We start from the raw sequence: 16,493 nt of genomic DNA, 5'->3' as shown, positions 1-16,493 counted from the left end.
CTGTCCATTCCTCAACAGTAAGGGCTGATGGACTGGCTGGCTGGGCTCCCTTGCCTGCCTGCTTCCTTGCTTGCTTGCTTACTCTGAGGCAGTCTTAGCTCCTGGCAACCAGCACCCCCTGGCCAGCCAGCCCGAAAGGCACCATTCACTTGGGGAGCACATTGCAGCCAGGGCTACTGCAACAAACAGCCATGCAAGCCTTTGGGAGGCAGAGATCCGAGAGGGCATCAGAAGAGGGAGGGAAGGAAAAAGGGACAGAGGTCAGTGTTGCCTGCAGCACTCCTGACCACCATTCAAGGCACTCCATGGTGCCATGGCACACTGGTTCAAAATCACTTCTTTAAATATATGGTGTGGATGCGATCACTGTCAATAAGCAGGTGCTCTGAAAATATATTGCAGTCGGGAGATTACTGGAGGCCCTTTCTGGACGTAATCAAAGAACACATGCAGAAGATGTGATTTTGACCATATAGCTCATTTGGTAGAGCATGAGACTCTTAATCTCAGGGTTGCAGGTACGAGCCCCACAGTGGGCAAAAGATTCCTGCATTTAAGGGGGTAGAGGCAGATGAGTATCTTTCTGCTCCCCCCGCCCCATACATTCTGGCCACGCCCTTGTTTTCTGGGTTCCCCCAGCTAGGAATGTTGGTGTATTCAGGACGGCTGCAAGGCGTATAAAGAGAAATCAAGCCGCCCGGGTTGTCCTAACATTATTGCCTCCTACGATAAACTCAAATCTAGGCTCGGCGTCCCAATCACCCAGACGCGCAACTTGCGTTTGGGCGCGCCCGCCCGCTCGCCCTTTCGCCGCCTCCTTTCCCCGCCCAGGAGTCCGTGACGTCATCGCGGCCCGCCTCAGGCCCTGCCCCTCGCTTCGCCCCTCCCCCCGCCCCTCAGAGGAGGCGCGTCCTCCTTCCGCTTTGCCTCTCGCGTACGGGGCGCCTCCGGCCTAGCCCGGCCCCCTCTAGCGGTGCCTCTGAGCCCGAGCTCCTCCTCAGCTTTCGGGGGATGTCGCGCCCGAGCAGCGTCTCCCCGCGGCCTCCCGGAGGGGGCGGCGGCCCTCCCAGCGGGGGCCCGTCCACCGCCGCCGCCTCGTCCTCCTGCTCCGGCAGCGGCCGGTCCAAAGGGCTGAAGGACATTCGCATCGACGAGGAGGTGAAAATCGCCGTGAACATCGCTCTGGAGAGGTTCCGCTATGGGGACCAGCGAGGTAATGGTTCCCCTTCCCTTCCCTCGAGGATGGAGGAGGGGGTGGACCTGAAAGCGGCCCCAGTCGAAAGAGGCGGGTTTGTTATGGTGGGTCTTCGCGGGTCAGCGCCTCGTTAGTTCATCAGGGCGCCGAAGGAGTCCAGGCAACCAGATGTAGTCGAGAACAGGGTTGTTTTTCAGTAAGCCTATTAAAACCGAATTATTATTATTATTTTTTTGCAGCCCTGTGCTGAGCATCACCTGCCAGTACTAGCTCTGCTGCATGAATACAGTGGTACCTCGGGTTACATACGCTTCAGGTTACATAAACTTCAGCTTACAGACTCTGCTAACCCAGAAATAGTACCTTGGGTTAAGAACTTTGCTTCAGGATGAGAACAGAAATTGTGCTCCTGCGGCATAGCAGCAGCAGGAGGCCCCATTAGCTAAAGTGGCGCTTCAGGTTAAGAACAGTTTCAGGTTAAGTACGGACCTCCGGAACGAATTAAGTACTTAACCCGAGGTACCACTTTATTAGTCTTGATCCCGCTTTTGTATGTACCTGCCAACTCATAGAGGCTATGGGGTTTTGGCCCCTCCAAATGAAATATTTGAGGGGGCTGTCCCTCCAAAAAAGTTGTTGGGCATTGCTATGACGTGCACCATATCATGTGATTATGTGGGGTACGGCTTACGTGCCACCCCCTATTTTATTCTAGTTGGCACCTCTGCTATAGATGTGGTGGTGTGGCAGTGTGCATCCATAGTGAGCTGTCTTGCCACGGGATCAGATCACCGTTCCCTCTTTTTCAGTGCTGTCTCAGCAACACTGTGGGCTAGGGAACTAATCTTTGTCCTTTTCCAGTTTGGCACCCATCTTCAGCTCATATATGGCCCTTGCCCCTCAGATGTTGCTGGAGTTCAATTCATCGTCCCTGACCAACTGGTCATACTGGATTGGGTTGATGCAGAACTACAGGTCCTCATTGTCTACTATAGGGTGCAGTTTACCCCATTGGTCTCTTTAGTCCAGCGCTGCTGTTTGAGATCCTTTCACTGGAGATGATAGGGATTGAGCTGGGGATCATGGGCATTCAATGCAGGAGTTGTATCACTTATGTAGAAGAGGCCCTTCTATATTTAAGTATGGCATATACAATTTTTATCTGTAAGCTGACTTGAACCCCATCAGGGGAAAAAGACAGAGTATAAATAAAATAATAATACAGCATGCATATTTGCTTTTCATGCACTTATATAGCAAAACCCAATGAATGGAGCATAAAAAATGGTCATACTGGATCAAACTAAGTTGCTACACTATGTTTCCAGCAGCAGCAAGCTTTATACTGTAGAAAGATCACTAGCAAAGTGATGGCTAGCTCATAGTTTGTCCTCTACCTCTGGACATACTGGAACAGCAGCTAATAGTTGTGGCAATTACCATAGTTTGTGGCAGTAACTTTCACACACTAATTGTTTTAAACTATGCATTGTGTGAAATATCTCCTTTGTTCTTCATCTTTCTTGCTGATCAAATTCAATGCATAGTATGATCCCTATTCATATCTACCCTGAAGTAAGCCTTATTGCCCTTACCTCTCTCGCCCTGACCTCGCCACTGTGATCCATGTGACGGTCACCTCCAGGCTTGATTATTGTAACTCACTCTACATGGGGCTGCCCTTGAAACTGATTCAGAAACTTCAGTGGGTGCAGAATGCCGCGGCGAGACTCCTTACGGGGTCTTTGCCGTGGGATCACATTCACCCAGTGCTATACCAGCTGCACTGGCTCACGGTGGAGTACAGGTTTAAGGTGCTGGTTTAAAGCCCTATACGGCCTAGGACCCTCGTACCTACCAGGACCGCCTCTCCTGGTATGTCCCTTACGGTCTGCAAATAACAACACCCTGAAGATTCTGGGTCCCAGGGAGATTAGACTGTCCTCAACCAGAGCCAGGGCCTTTTCGGCCGTGGCTCCGGCCTGGTGGAACATTCTCTCACAAGAGACCAGGGCCCTGCGAGATTTGACATTCTTCCACAGGGCCTGCAAGATGGAGCTGTTCTGCCAGGCCTTTGGTCAGGGTTCAGTCTGACTCATTTTCTCTTTGTATAAGAACAAGCATGAAGGAGGTTTCCCAGCCTGCTCACAGGTCCTTATAATATCAGTGGAAACAGTTGGTCCTGGCGAGTATTAACTGCTTTCATTGTCATTGGATTGTCATTTGTCCAGTTTTAACTTTAATTTTAATTTATTTGAATTAATTTTGGGATGCATTTTAATCAATTGATTGCTTGTTTTTGTGCATATTGTATTATTTATATGATGTTAGCTGCTCTGAGCCTGGCTCTGGCCGGGGAGGGCGGGGTACAAATAATAATAATAATAATAATAATAATAATAATAATAATAATAATAATTAATAATAGAATTCAATGGGACTGAGTTCCACGTGAGTGAGTGCAGTTCTTAGTTTATTGTCCTTAAAAAGTCATTGCTTGTTTATTCAGGGGTGATGTATTTCTACTATTTAGACATAGTTGTATGTAGGCACATACATGTATGCTTTCTCTTTCAGAAATGGAATTTCCTTCCTCCTTGACTAGTACTGAAAGAGCCTTCATTCATCGACTTAGTCAATCGCTTGGTCTAATTTCTAAAAGTAAAGGGTAAGTAAGTACCTTGCTAAAAATACTTACCCATGTGAATGGGAAAATATGCATCTTTCTGGCAAAGTTTTGTTTTTCAGTTTTGAGTAGTGTCCTGAGGTGGAATTCTTCCTGAGAGTCTCTGTGTTCTGTTGTTTCAAAATGTTCTGTGTACAAGTACTGCCAGGGTGGGGTGAGATATCTGTTGACACTGTTGAGGCAGATTCATAATTTGGCCTTTGCCCAATTACCTGTGATAAGTAGTTGTTCCTTTCAGGTGACCATATATGGCTCCCAAGTTTGGACTGTGTACCCATTGCTGCAATAATTTTTCCTTCTGCATGCTACCTGCTTTGTAAGGCAGCAGAGATTGGCTGCTGGAGGTATAATGCCACTGCTATACCAAAGTATTTAGAGCACACCAGGTTGAGGAAGGCTGTGTCTTGCTCTGAGAGGTTAGGCTTCTTATATATTGGGCTACTAAACTGAGATATGATTGTCCCTAATGAGACTATTGTGTCAGGCAGTGAAGAGATTTGAAGCATACCTACTGGAAAACAAGACGCAATCAAATCAGATTTGAAGTTAGATGTTTACTATGCCGAACATTAAGCCACATTGATACTTTGTCTTTATGCAGGTACTTAATCCAGGATCAAAAATCTACGGCATGTAGCATCTGAAACAATATTTCTGAGTTAGTGTAGCTGACACTAACTCAAAAAGCACAGCAATGTGTTTAGAGTTTAATTCACGTATTTGGGAAGTCCTAGCATATCTTAATGTTTTGAGAAAACTGCTTCACTGTGGGTCTTATAATTTATCTGTGTTTGTAAAGGTTACTCCCGGTGCTGAATATAAAATGATTCTTCCTTCCTTTTTTATTTTTTAGGAAAGGTGCAAGCAGATATCTAACTGTGAAGAAAAAAGATGGCTCAGAGTTGGCACATACAGTAATGACATGTAATTTGATTCCCAACACAAAACATGCTATCAGAAGCCTCGTACAGCGATTTCCTGTCACCAATAAAGAGCGCACCGAGCTTCTACCAAAGACAGAGAGAGGAAATGTTTTTGCTGTTGAAGCTGGTACGTTGAGTATATTCTATTAAGAAATATAATGGTGAATTGTGAAGGGAAAATTTATTGCATACCCCAAGCTATGCTTGGAAACTCTTGGAGGTCTATAGCTTATGTGTGTATAATGACACAGTTACAACTGCATTATGTTTTTGCAAATGTGGTTGCCATATAAGTGCTGGTGCATTCATTGCATTTTGATGGTGCTGCAAGAGACTTGACATTTATGGCACTACCTTGTTGCCATTTTATTTTGGGAAAGCATTGCTAGGTGGAGAATGAAAGCTCTTCACCCTGCAAGCTGTGCATTCTGATAATATGAGATACACCTAAATGTGCACAATCATGCACTATCTTTTCAAATTAAAACGCACAAAAATTATGGCACATCAAACCAAAGGAGTGTGAGAGCTGGAACTTAACGGGTTAAGCTTTTCCCAGGATGCTACACCATTCTGACGTCACTTTTGGAAGCTCGGGCGGAGCTTGAGGCAAAGTTTGCCAGTCTCACGATGTGAGCTGTGGGGAAAAGACGTAGCCTGTAATGGCTGAGAGGAGCCCAGGAAATCCCTGGGGGAAATGTCGGAATAAATGCTGTAAATAGACAAACCTGGACTCTCTATGTGTTTTGTCTGGAACGTGACAGTTTACACCGCTGTGTGAAGCTCTGTTGAGCCGTGACTGAGTGGCACAGCTGATGGAAGCGCGCCGGACCGGTCAGTAATAAAACGCTAATCGAGGTTCGTAAATCAATTAGCGGGGGTCACGGCTAATGACCACAAGTCACAGGTTATGGACCCATAAATTACCGCTTGTAAAACTGTCAGGAGCTGTAAATCTGCGGTGTCGAGCAGAGACGGCAGGAAGAGCAGGCAGAAGCAAACAAGCAGGCTGCGAGACGCAGAAAAGTGCCTGGGTTGCTGAGAACTGCCAAGAGCTGAGAGCAGCTGAGATATCGTTTCTCCACGCCAGGGGAGCTGGAAGTCTTGTGAGTACAGCTTGGGGGCGCCTTTGGAGAACGGGAGGCCGGAATCTGAGGCAAGCAGGCAAGCAAGCTGAAAGACGCTGCAGAGAGCTTGGGGCTGTGCCTAACGTTTGAAGGCAAGCTGACAACGATGCTGATGCCAGCTTGAAGTTCTGCCTGGAATTGTGAGAGGCAGGGGAGCTGATCTGCTAGACCGGGAGCGAAAGAAGCGGCTGGTTGTTTACGTGAGTACGCTGGGCCCCGGGGGAAGATGGCAGGCTGCCAGGTCTTGGAGGACTGTGGGAGGCTCACTTTAAGAAGTTGGGCAACCTGGCTGCTGATCTGAAGTCTACTGTTCTGGGTGCCAGGAAGCCAGAGGCCGTTCAGCGCTCCAGGGTGTTTGTGAGACTGGAGGCGGAAAGCAAGGGCCGGGAGATGGCTGCTTCAGAACAGAAAGACAAGATGGCGCTGATCACCTACGTGAGAGACGGTGCACAGCTGGGAAAGGCTGTGGGCCCCAGAGGGGGGGGGCAAGGGACTATTGGCGCTTGGAAATGTACTGCTGTGTTTGCTGTGAAGGCTCAGCAGGAGGCCAAGGGCAAATTGAAGCTGGAAGCCTAAAGATGGCTGGAGCCCCTGTTCCTGATGATTTAGCCTCAAGGAGTGCTAGAGAGCATGTCGGGGGGGTGGAAAGTTCCAAAGGCAAGTTTGAAAAGTTTTCCACTGAACCTGCTGGAGCGAAGAGCGGCTTCAGGGGGGGCGAGGCTGGTGGGAGGCGCCGTTCCAGGAGGAGGAAGGCAAAGCCAGCTGGGAGCCCCAGGCAGTGTTTTTCCACTGGAGTTCGTCGTTGCTACGTGTGCAAAGCTCCGGGACATCTGCGGCGAGATTGCCCCCACCGGAGCAGAGAGAAAAGGCAGGATGTTGCTGATGTTGCCAAGGTCAAACTGTTGATTTCTCATGGGAACCAGTCGGGTTACCATGGCAACCGGTCTGGAAAAACAACCAGGCGCGGGACTGAGGCTGGTGTACGTGCCAGGTGCCAGCAAGAGACTCGTGGGACAAGGCCAGAGCAGAGTGTTGTTATTGGCTCTGCTGCTGATTGCAATTTGATTCCAGAGACATCTGCTGGGAAGCTGCGGAAATGCAGGGCTGTTTTGACAGGGATGACTGTTAGGTTCACAGACGGAACACAAAAGCCAGTCTGTGGTATGACTAACGTGTTTTTCTCTACTTCACAGGAGAAGCGAGAGATCAACGTTGTGCCGGGACTGAAGTGTTGTCTTTTATATGTATCAGCTCTAATGAAGCAGGGATACAATGCTCGTTTTGAAAATGACACCTGTTCCATTTTCAGAGGAGGGAGACAACGGGTCAACATGCAGAGGGAGAACAACGTCTTTGTTCTGGAGTCACCTCTGGAGGGTGGTGGGAATGCTGGAAAAGCACAGGTGAAGTGTGCTAAGGTTCCCAAAGATGTGCAAAAGTTGCACAGGTGCACAAAAGGGTACAAGCTCCGGAAATGTGGGAGGAGGTCCCAAGGGTGCAGGGCATGCAAAGGTGCAAAGGTGCTTGGTTTTTCCCGGGTTTGGGAGGGTAGCCAAGGAGGTTTGGAGCTGGTTTACACAGATCTGTCAGGACCCAAGAGGTCTGAGAGTCTGGGTGGGGCCAGGTATGTGCTGTCACTGACAGGTAACCACAGCCAGGTTGGCTGGTGTTTCTCTCTCAAATCACAGGGGGAGGTGGCGCAACTGTTCCAGGATTGGGTTGCGGGGGTGGAACTAATGTTCTCCACCAGGGTGCAAGGGTTCAAGAGCGACCGAGGGTCACAGTTTACTGGGTCTGCTCTGGAGGAATTTTTCAAGGAAAAGGGAATACGTCACCAGGTGACGGGTGCAAAGTCTTCTCAAGGGAGAAGGGAGGCTGTGGCTGAACCCAGTGATGGGGATCAGGTCCAGAATCAGGGTTCAGATCCCGGTGATGGGGACCAAGTCCGGTGTCAGGGTTCAGGGCAGGTTTGGGCATCTCCAAGGGTTGTGAAAGGAGTGTCCAGGTGTGAGGCTTCATCTCCGGTAATGGAGAAAGCTCACGGAAGGGTTGTCAAGTCAGAGGGGAAAGAGTCTGACCGAGAAGACACAGCTGCTGGACCTAATGGGTCAGTAGGGTATCAGGTCACAGGTGCGTGGAAAAGTGTCGCACAGTGTGATTCTGGGAGTGTTGAAGGGGTTCAACAGGTGCCTGGGAAAGATGCCGGGGAGGGGCACAAGGCAGGGGAAGGTGTTGAACTCAGAGGGTTTTGTCAGAAGGTGCAGCAAGGGGGGGTGTGAGAGCTGGAACTTAACGGGTTAAGCTTTTCCCAGGATGCTACACCATTCTGACGTCACTTTTGGAAGCTCGGGCGGAGCTTGAGGCAAAGTTTTCCAGTCTCACGATGTGAGCTGTGGGGAAAAGACGTAGCCTGTAATGGCTGAGAGGAGCCCAGGAAATCCCTGGGGGAAATGTCGGAATAAATGCTGTAAATAGACAAACCTGGACTCTCTATGTGTTTTGTCTGGAACGTGACAGTTTACACCGCTGTGTGAAGCTCTGTTGAGCCGTGACTGAGTGGCACAGCTGATGGAAGCGCGCCGGACCGGTCAGTAATAAAACGCTAATCGAGGTTCGTAAATCAATTAGCGGGGGTCACGGCTAATGACCACAAGTCACAAGGAGACCATGACTTGGTTCCCCTATGCCCCCTCTATTAACAGAAAGCAGTGTAATAGAGCCGGAGGCTCCCATTCATGGGAGGACATGCCATTTTTGCCAGTTCAGTATTCCCAGGCAGCCTCTTGTGTTATTTTCCACACCGTTTCTGGCAAGTCCCCCAGCCCTACCAAGCAGATTTTGAGGAAGGAATTTGAGGTGAACATTCTACCTTTCCTGTCTGTAAGCCAGGAGTATTCTGTAAGCAGATATGGATATCGGGTGGACAGTGAGAAAATGTAAACTAAGAGACAAATACAGGGCTTTTCCTGTGATGCTTCCAAAGCATTTTTATACTTGCCTAGCTGTGTAAAAAGATCATTTTCTCTCTAGAAAACATGCATTTCTTCTTACGGTAGACTGAAGCTCAATGGTATGATCTACAGTTTTGCTGTGTTATGGAGCACTGTGGGATGCTGTGCTAAAGCCATTTCAACCCCACCAAACCCTGTGCATGCAAAAAGATTGGGAGATTGTGTAGTTCAGTGGCCAATGAAGAAATAGCCTTTTACAAGACTAACAAGAACGGTCATTAACAGCTTTCAGTAAGGACCAAAGTTTGTGACATGGTATGTTGCGGGTGTTTTTAGCAGCCACAGCAGCACTAATAGTTGTGCAGCTGCTAAGCTGCAACCTCACATTTGGCTGTAAACATGGGCAAAGCTAAATGTGTAAGTGAAGCATACCATTTCTAAAGATAAAAGCCTTGTTTGTGCTTAGGGGTGAGCACTCCCCAACCCCTGTGTAGTGATATAATTATGTGCTGTTAGCACAGTTGTTTACTTCCCCCTCCCCTGGGGGTAAAAATGTAATCTTGATTAGTTTGCTAGGAAGTATTCAATTTTACATACTTAAAGACATCTGTTTAGATTAATAGCAAGTTTGGTGCAGTCATCACTTTTGTCTTTTCTTAGAGAATAGAGAAATGAGCAAAACAAGTGGGCGACTTAACAATGGCATCCCTCAAATCCCAGTGAAACGGGGAGAATCTGAATTTGATTCATTTCGGCAGTCTCTACCAGTTTATGAAAAGCAGGATGAAATTGTTAGAATTATTAAAGAAAATAAAGTTATTTTGATTGTGGGGGAAACTGGATCAGGAAAAACTACTCAGGTATGTATGCTATCAGAATTTGAAATGGAAAGATCTTTTGAATTGCTTATTTACAAATTCCAAAATAGTTTAAATCTCAAGTGTTTAGTTTTGTCTACTAATGGAAATACACTTTCATTTTGATGACTTATTTTTTTTCTGGTTACTTATAAAGTTTCAACAACTTTGATTTCTTATGCATTTTACTATCGAAGCATTTTTTTGCAGAAAACTAATATCTACTCAGGACACTTGGAGTGGGTTTGGCTGGACCACATTCTCAGTTGGTCGTAATAAATTGTGTCCTGGTTCACATGTCATCCTAAGTTAAAATATTGCTTAGCAGGGCTGCTTGAGCATGTGGGCTTCCAGAGAAGAGCTTGAGCTGTTTCGCTCTTGCCTGGTCCAAGGTTTGGCCTAGTATGTCGTCTGAACAGGTGCTTGTGGTTAAGTTCTCTCTTCACCCACCAGGAGCTGTAACCAAAGGTCCTGGTTTGTAGAAGATACTGAGTCAGCCTTTGGCTTTGATTGGCATGGCATAGCAGCATAAAGAACATCTCCAGTAGCCTGCACAGATTGGCTCAGTATTATGTGTGAACTGGGTCTCTTGTGAGGAGGGTGCAGATTACAACTTTTTCAACGCTAATCTAAAATCTTTGTGTTCAGATTCCCCAGTTTCTACTTGATGACTGCTACAAAAACGGAATACCATGTCGCATATTTTGCACTCAGCCAAGACGTTTAGCAGCAATTGCTGTGGCTGAAAGGGTTGCCGCTGAGAGAAGAGAGAAGATTGGGCAGACGATTGGCTATCAAATCCGACTGGAAAGCAGGTCCTGCCAATATTGCTTGTAGTTTTGGATAGAAAGTGTTTTAGAAATATTTAGAAAAATGTGAGACAATGGAGCAGAAATGTATTACAGTCGTACCTCAGAAGTTGAACAGAATCCATTCCGGAAGTCCGTTTGACTTCTGAAATGTTCGGAAACCAAAGTGCAGTTTCTGATTGGCTGCTTCCATGACACTATTAAACAGGGCTGCACTGTGGAACCTAAAAATGGAAGCAAAAGAGCTCTCCAGCTCAGAATATATCAACGGTATAGCATTGTAAAAGTCCATAGGTGGAAGGCTCGAAAAAAGACACTCTAATGAGCAGTTTTCAGAAGTCAGTATGTTGATCTGTTCCATGCATTCTGACAGCGGAGACGAGGGTGCATGTATCAGAGAGAGTGAGAGACAGACAGACAGACAGACAGACAGGGTGTTTTTGCTCCCTTTCTGAACATACAGTGGTATCTCGGGTTAACTACTTAATTCATTCTGGAGTTCCGTACTTAACCTGAAACTGTTCTTAACCTGAAGCACCACTTTAGCTAATGGGGCCTCCTGCTGCTGCCGCGCCGCAGGAGCACGATTTCTGTTCTCAACCTGTAGCAAAGTTCTTCACCTGAAGCACTATTTCTGGGTTAGCGGAGTCTGTAACCTGAAGCGTATGTAACCTGAAGCGTATGTAACCTGAGGTACCACTGTACTACTATATAAAACATGGTTTTGTCCTGAGGATAGGAAGGGGGACTGTTGTCTCTCAGGCAAGTGCTTATTTGCAATCTTGTGTCACTAAAAGTTGTAGGTCAGATAGTATTTATGCATAGTCAACAATCTTATGCAGGTCTGGATGTGATAAATTTGTGCTAAAAGTGCATATATTTGCAATGACTTCATATCCTTGTTGTGTGCAAATACTTCTTCATAAGCTGTTTTGTATTTTTAACAGGGTCTCTCCAAAGACACTTTTAACATTTTGCACTAATGGTGTATTGCTTCGTACATTAATGGCAGGAGATAGTGCACTGTCAACTGTAACTCATGTCATTGTGGTAAGGTTGACTAATTATTTCTCACGAAAATAACTATGCCAAATTTTTGAAGTTGCGAAACTTGACTTAAAGTTCTTCTTGTTGGTTCTTTATTATTATTATTTATGCATAAATTGACACAAGGAGCACCATGATCAACTTTATAGTTTTGGAGTTGGCTGACATACGAAGGCACTTGTAGTTGAAGGCATGACTTTCAGCCACTTGCTGTCAGATATGTTTATTCAGATAACCAAGAGGCTACAAATAGCTTATGGTAGGCACATAAAGCTTGATGACTACAATTCTGAACTTGAGTTGTGTCTACCTTAGTCAGCAGAATACTAAAGCCTTAAATGGCTCAGGATGCGGTATAGAAATTTAACATAATAATAATAATAATAATAATAATAATAATAATAATAATAAAACAGGCCCAATTTTTATTCAATAAATTTCTCTTTAGTGAACAGTGAATAGCTGATTAAAAACTGAAGGAGAGCTTAACTGTCATGTCTGCTATGGTGTAAACTTGTCACTGGCAGAGAACTGTGGAATGATGTGTGTACAAACGAACTATAAGAGTACACAGGTGTTAACATGTATCCCACAACATCACATGTGCTGCTAGACTGAGGACATGGTGAAACCCTGAAGCAAAGAACATGCTCACAAGAGAAAGCATGAAAGGGATAAGAGAATAGGGTGGCATGTCTGCAAGAATGGCTCAGTAGGAGTTGGGTAGAACATAATACCTAACACGCTGAATAATCTAGTAAAATATTAGTCAAATAAGCTTAATTCAGCACTTCTGCTAATATGAGAAAGATTACTGCTTCTGGATGATTGCTGTGTTAATTCTATATAGATCACGATAAATGCCTAGCAGGTGTATTTGCAAAAATATAAAACTATTGTCAAATGACAAAATTTGTGATGCAGAAGTTACGTAGTACACTGTGGCAAACTTCTTAAGCTCTGTTCTAAAGAGGGCTCTCTTTCTTGTCTATATTGCAGGATGAAGTCCATGAGAGAGATCGGTTCAGCGACTTCTTGTTAACGAAGTTAAGAGATACACTACAAAAACACTCATCGTTGAAACTCATACTTTCTAGTGCTGCCCTGGATGTGAACCTGTTTCTCAGATATTTTGCAGGCTGTCCAGTGATATATAGTAAGTTCAAATGCTAGTAGGAATCAGTCTACTAAATTAAGTTGAATGCATTTTCCTTAGCTTGGTGTAGTACATGTCAAACCTTGGAAACAAATCAATGTATTATTTTTGTTACTATTACTACTGCTACTACTGCCTTTCACATACATGTCTCAAGGCAATGTGCAAAATGCAACAAAAAACAGGTAAAAGTCACACAGAAATTGAGAGCAGATATACTTTAAAACAATACAAAATAGACATCCATGGCAGAGACCTATTCATCTGGCTGAGAAAGCTTGTAACAATTAGTATACAATTTCCTTAATCCAATATGCTAATATTAAAGCTGCATTTCTATAAGTCTTGAACTGCTTTTTTGGTACATATTTACTATTTTTACATGGCATATGTATATCTATATACAGTCGTACCTCCCCTTACTTAAACTTTGGGATACGTAAGTGGCAAACCTGGAAGTATATTTCTGGGTTTTTGCCGTGCGTGCATCCACAGAAGCAGTCCCTCTGGTTGCGGAAACCTTGGGATCTGACCGGAGCTCCAGAACGGATCCCGTCCACAACCGGAGGTACCACTGTATAGAGAGAAAGAGATTTAGCAGTTTGAAACCTGTAAGCTACAGGTTTAAGTATGATATTGATGATTTAGCATAAACTTGATTATTTATATTGATGTCTTCAGTACCAGGAAGACCATTTGAAGTAAAAGAGATGTTCCTTGAAGACCTACTAAGAAGTACAGGCTACACAAATAAAGAGATGATCAAATACAAAAAGGAAAAACAGCGAGGTTGGTATTTATATATGCAGGTGTTAGAAGGGAGATGTATCTAGAGATAAGCAAACCCCCCACCCCCAATATCTTGTGAAACACTAGTAAGTAAATATACATTTTCATCTTTACTCCTTTTCTTTGTGTAAAACATTTAAAAATGTTCTCCAGAGGAAAAACAACAGACAACTCTGACTGAATGGTATTCTGCACAAGACAACAGCAAGCCAGAATTGCAGCGCCAGAGAGCAATACCAAATGTGGCTGAAGAATATGATCTGCTGGATGATGGTGGTGACACAGTGTTCAGTCAGTTGGTATGAATTTGTTTAAGGATTCTAATATTTCATGTTGATAGGAATTGTTATGAAACCAGAACGGTATGATCTAGGTTCAAATTTCCACCAACGTTCATTTGCGTATGAAGCTCATAGTCAGCATAGTCTCCTCTGCATACACAACAGATGTCCATTCATAGAGGTCCTCCTGACTTTTCCTACTCTCCAGGATTTCTGTAAAGTCAGGCTTCTGCTTCACCTTTCCAAGAGACACATTGCTGTTTTCATACAGTATGTTACAGTGATTATGCCTATTTTTGTGTTTGTGCATGGTGGGGCTCTTTTTAAAAATTTTTTTTAACACCTATGTGTAATTCTCTGTTGTTTTTAAATGGGGGAGTAGCATGAGTTCGGGATGCCTTGCCTTCTGCAGAGGACTTTCTCTTGCTTTGGCACAGTAAAAGCTACTTTTAAACTTGAGAGGGAGGGGCTGCCATTAAGAATAGAAAGTTAAGACAGCAAAAAGCTCCACTATGTATATAGATCTAGGTCCTTGGTCTTTTCTTTAACTTAAGAGTGTTACTTCCCATATTGTATATTATTCATGACAATCAACCTGGAAGAAATCCTTTCTGTAAAGTCAAAGAAAGGCCAACGAAGCATGCACCTAGCATGCAAGTTTTGAAACATTGAAGCCTCTTATTCTGTCAGTTTCAGGGTGAGGAAAGAGCAAATGGAGATTGTCTGTTGCTCTTAGATAGCATTCAGATAAAAAGGTAATGTTTTTTCCTTGTTTTCAGGCTGAAAAAGATGTCAACTGCCTTGAACCTTGGTTAATTAAAGAAATGGATGCTTGTCTCTCTGATATTTGGCTACACAAAGACATTGATGCCTTTGCACAGGTGTTCCACCTTATTTTAACTGAAAATGTCAGTGGTAAGTTTGCATTCTTAACTTTCCCTTGCTGAACTGTGCACCTAAGCCATAAATACCTTATTTGCCCTAAAAAATAATAATCCGGTCCATACCTTTTAAAAATAATATGTGTTTTCTTGGAGTTAGGCGTTTTATGGTACTCTTTAAAATTATTTTTGAATAAGTGGACTGGGACTCGAGCAATCACTATAGGCAAGATCCAACCCTCTGCGGCAGAGGGTAGGGTGGCTGCGGCGGGAGGGAGAGAGAATGGCAAGTATTTTCCCAAAGCATAGGAAGCTGCCCTATACTGAATCAGATCATTGGTTCATCTAGCTCAGTTTTTCCACACTGACTGTCCGTGATCGAACCCGCAACCTTCTGCTTGCAAAACAGATACTGTACCACCGAGCAATTCCTTTTTCTTAAACATGCAGCTTAATCTTCTGTATATTTCCTCTGGAGCAAGTTCCAGGTAAATGTACATAGGTTTAAACCCAAAGTAATAAGAATCCATGCAAGCTACTCTTTAAAGTTGTGGACCCTGGGTTAGTTGAAATCAGTGGAGTGCATTTGCCATAATTTAAATGGATTTCCCATTGATTTCAGTGGGAACTAAGTGCAGCTAAGTTGGTATGGATCCAACCCAGAATGTTCTGAAAAAAATTTGCCAAAATAGTTTGGAGAGTTGAGCATTTGTTAAACACCAACTTTTCCCTTCTCCTTGCCCTAGTTGACTACAGGCACAGTGAGACAAGCGCAACAACTTTAATGGTAGCTTCTGGAAGAGGTTTCTTGAGTCAAGTAGAACAGCTGATTGGTATGGGAGCAAACATTCACATCAAATCATCCAATGGCTGGTAAAACAATCTCATTGCAACTTTTCCCTGTTCATTTCGTTGTGTATGTGCGTGTGTATGTAGAGAGAAATCGTGGATTATTGGAAATGTTGAGGGTAAATTATAAGCTGTTTTTTAAACAACAAGAAGATTATTTTGTTAGTTCCCACACTATCTACTCCACATTGCTGGTGCTATACCCTGTATTGCCCGAGCTCTGGCAGACCTAATTGTCAGAGATCCAGTCTGTTGTAATAGATTTCAGTGTTTGCTTAAATATTTGTGTGATTATGCTGAAGTAGATAGAAGAAATTTCAACAATTTATAGCTAATACAGAGGGAAGTGGGAGATTATAGAATTGTCCTTCTTTTACCCTACAAGACAAGACCATCACAGTCTGTTGGATTACTAAAGCAACTAGCTCCTGTCTACTAGTCTGCGACTTCCCCACCCCTGAAGAGCAAAACCTCAACAAACTCAACTCTAAAACGAGTGGGATACTTTTACTGTTTACTGCTGCCTTCCCACAAGGGTAATCTGTGGGGGCCCAGGTGCCAGTAGTGGACATAACTGGTGGCATAAGTGAGTGGGGCCAGAGCAGACAGTGGGCAGAACATCCCTTTTTTCTCCCTACTTTCTCTTTCTGCCTGCTCCTCCATTTCCCCCCTCCTTGCCACTGTAATGTGCCTTGATGTAATGTGCCACATGATTTTTGTCCAAAAGTTTAAAAGTCTCCCATGTGAAGATTTTTTTATTTCCACAATTAATTTGGTTGGGTTTGGTAGTTTATAGTGCTATGAGTTCAACTAATAAATACAAGTTGTTTAGAATCTTGTTAGTTCTGCTTTTTCTGATTAGTGGAACCCTATTCAGACATGCCTCTAATGAGGGTGGAGGACTGAGTATGTACCTACTTCTCCCACCCCCACCATGCCTTC

The 16,493-nt window shown here is 44.5% G+C and overlaps 1 protein-coding gene across 3 annotated transcripts in view; it reads left to right on the top strand.

Moving 5' to 3' along the window:
* Nucleotides 1-210: 210 nt before the first annotated feature.
* The window catches only part of YTHDC2 (YTH N6-methyladenosine RNA binding protein C2), a 37,787-nt gene continuing 21,504 nt past the window's right edge, over nt 211-16,493 (top strand). For 2 of the 3 annotated variants that reach the window (XM_083464379.1, XM_083464378.1), the window contains exons 1-11: nt 211-1,213; nt 3,773-3,863; nt 4,735-4,931; nt 9,543-9,742; nt 10,388-10,554; nt 11,496-11,598; nt 12,595-12,751; nt 13,433-13,540; nt 13,694-13,839; nt 14,601-14,736; nt 15,449-15,575. In XM_083464379.1, coding sequence (XP_083320505.1) covers nt 1,012-1,213; nt 3,773-3,863; nt 4,735-4,931; nt 9,543-9,742; nt 10,388-10,554; nt 11,496-11,598; nt 12,595-12,751; nt 13,433-13,540; nt 13,694-13,839; nt 14,601-14,736; nt 15,449-15,575 — 1,634 coding nt within the window. In that variant the 5' untranslated portion in view covers nt 211-1,011. The remainder of the gene's footprint in view (nt 1,214-3,772; nt 3,864-4,734; nt 4,932-9,542; nt 9,743-10,387; nt 10,555-11,495; nt 11,599-12,594; nt 12,752-13,432; nt 13,541-13,693; nt 13,840-14,600; nt 14,737-15,448; nt 15,576-16,493) is intronic. The other variant, XM_083464377.1, reaches the window with a different exon arrangement.

The sequence above is a fragment of the Podarcis liolepis genome (assembly GCF_965112155.1).
Source record: "Podarcis liolepis genome assembly, chromosome: 11".
Classification (NCBI taxonomy): Eukaryota; Metazoa; Chordata; class Lepidosauria; order Squamata; family Lacertidae; genus Podarcis; species Podarcis liolepis.
The sequence above is the reverse complement of the archived record's forward strand: the minus strand, read 5'-3'. Positions and strand labels throughout refer to the sequence as shown.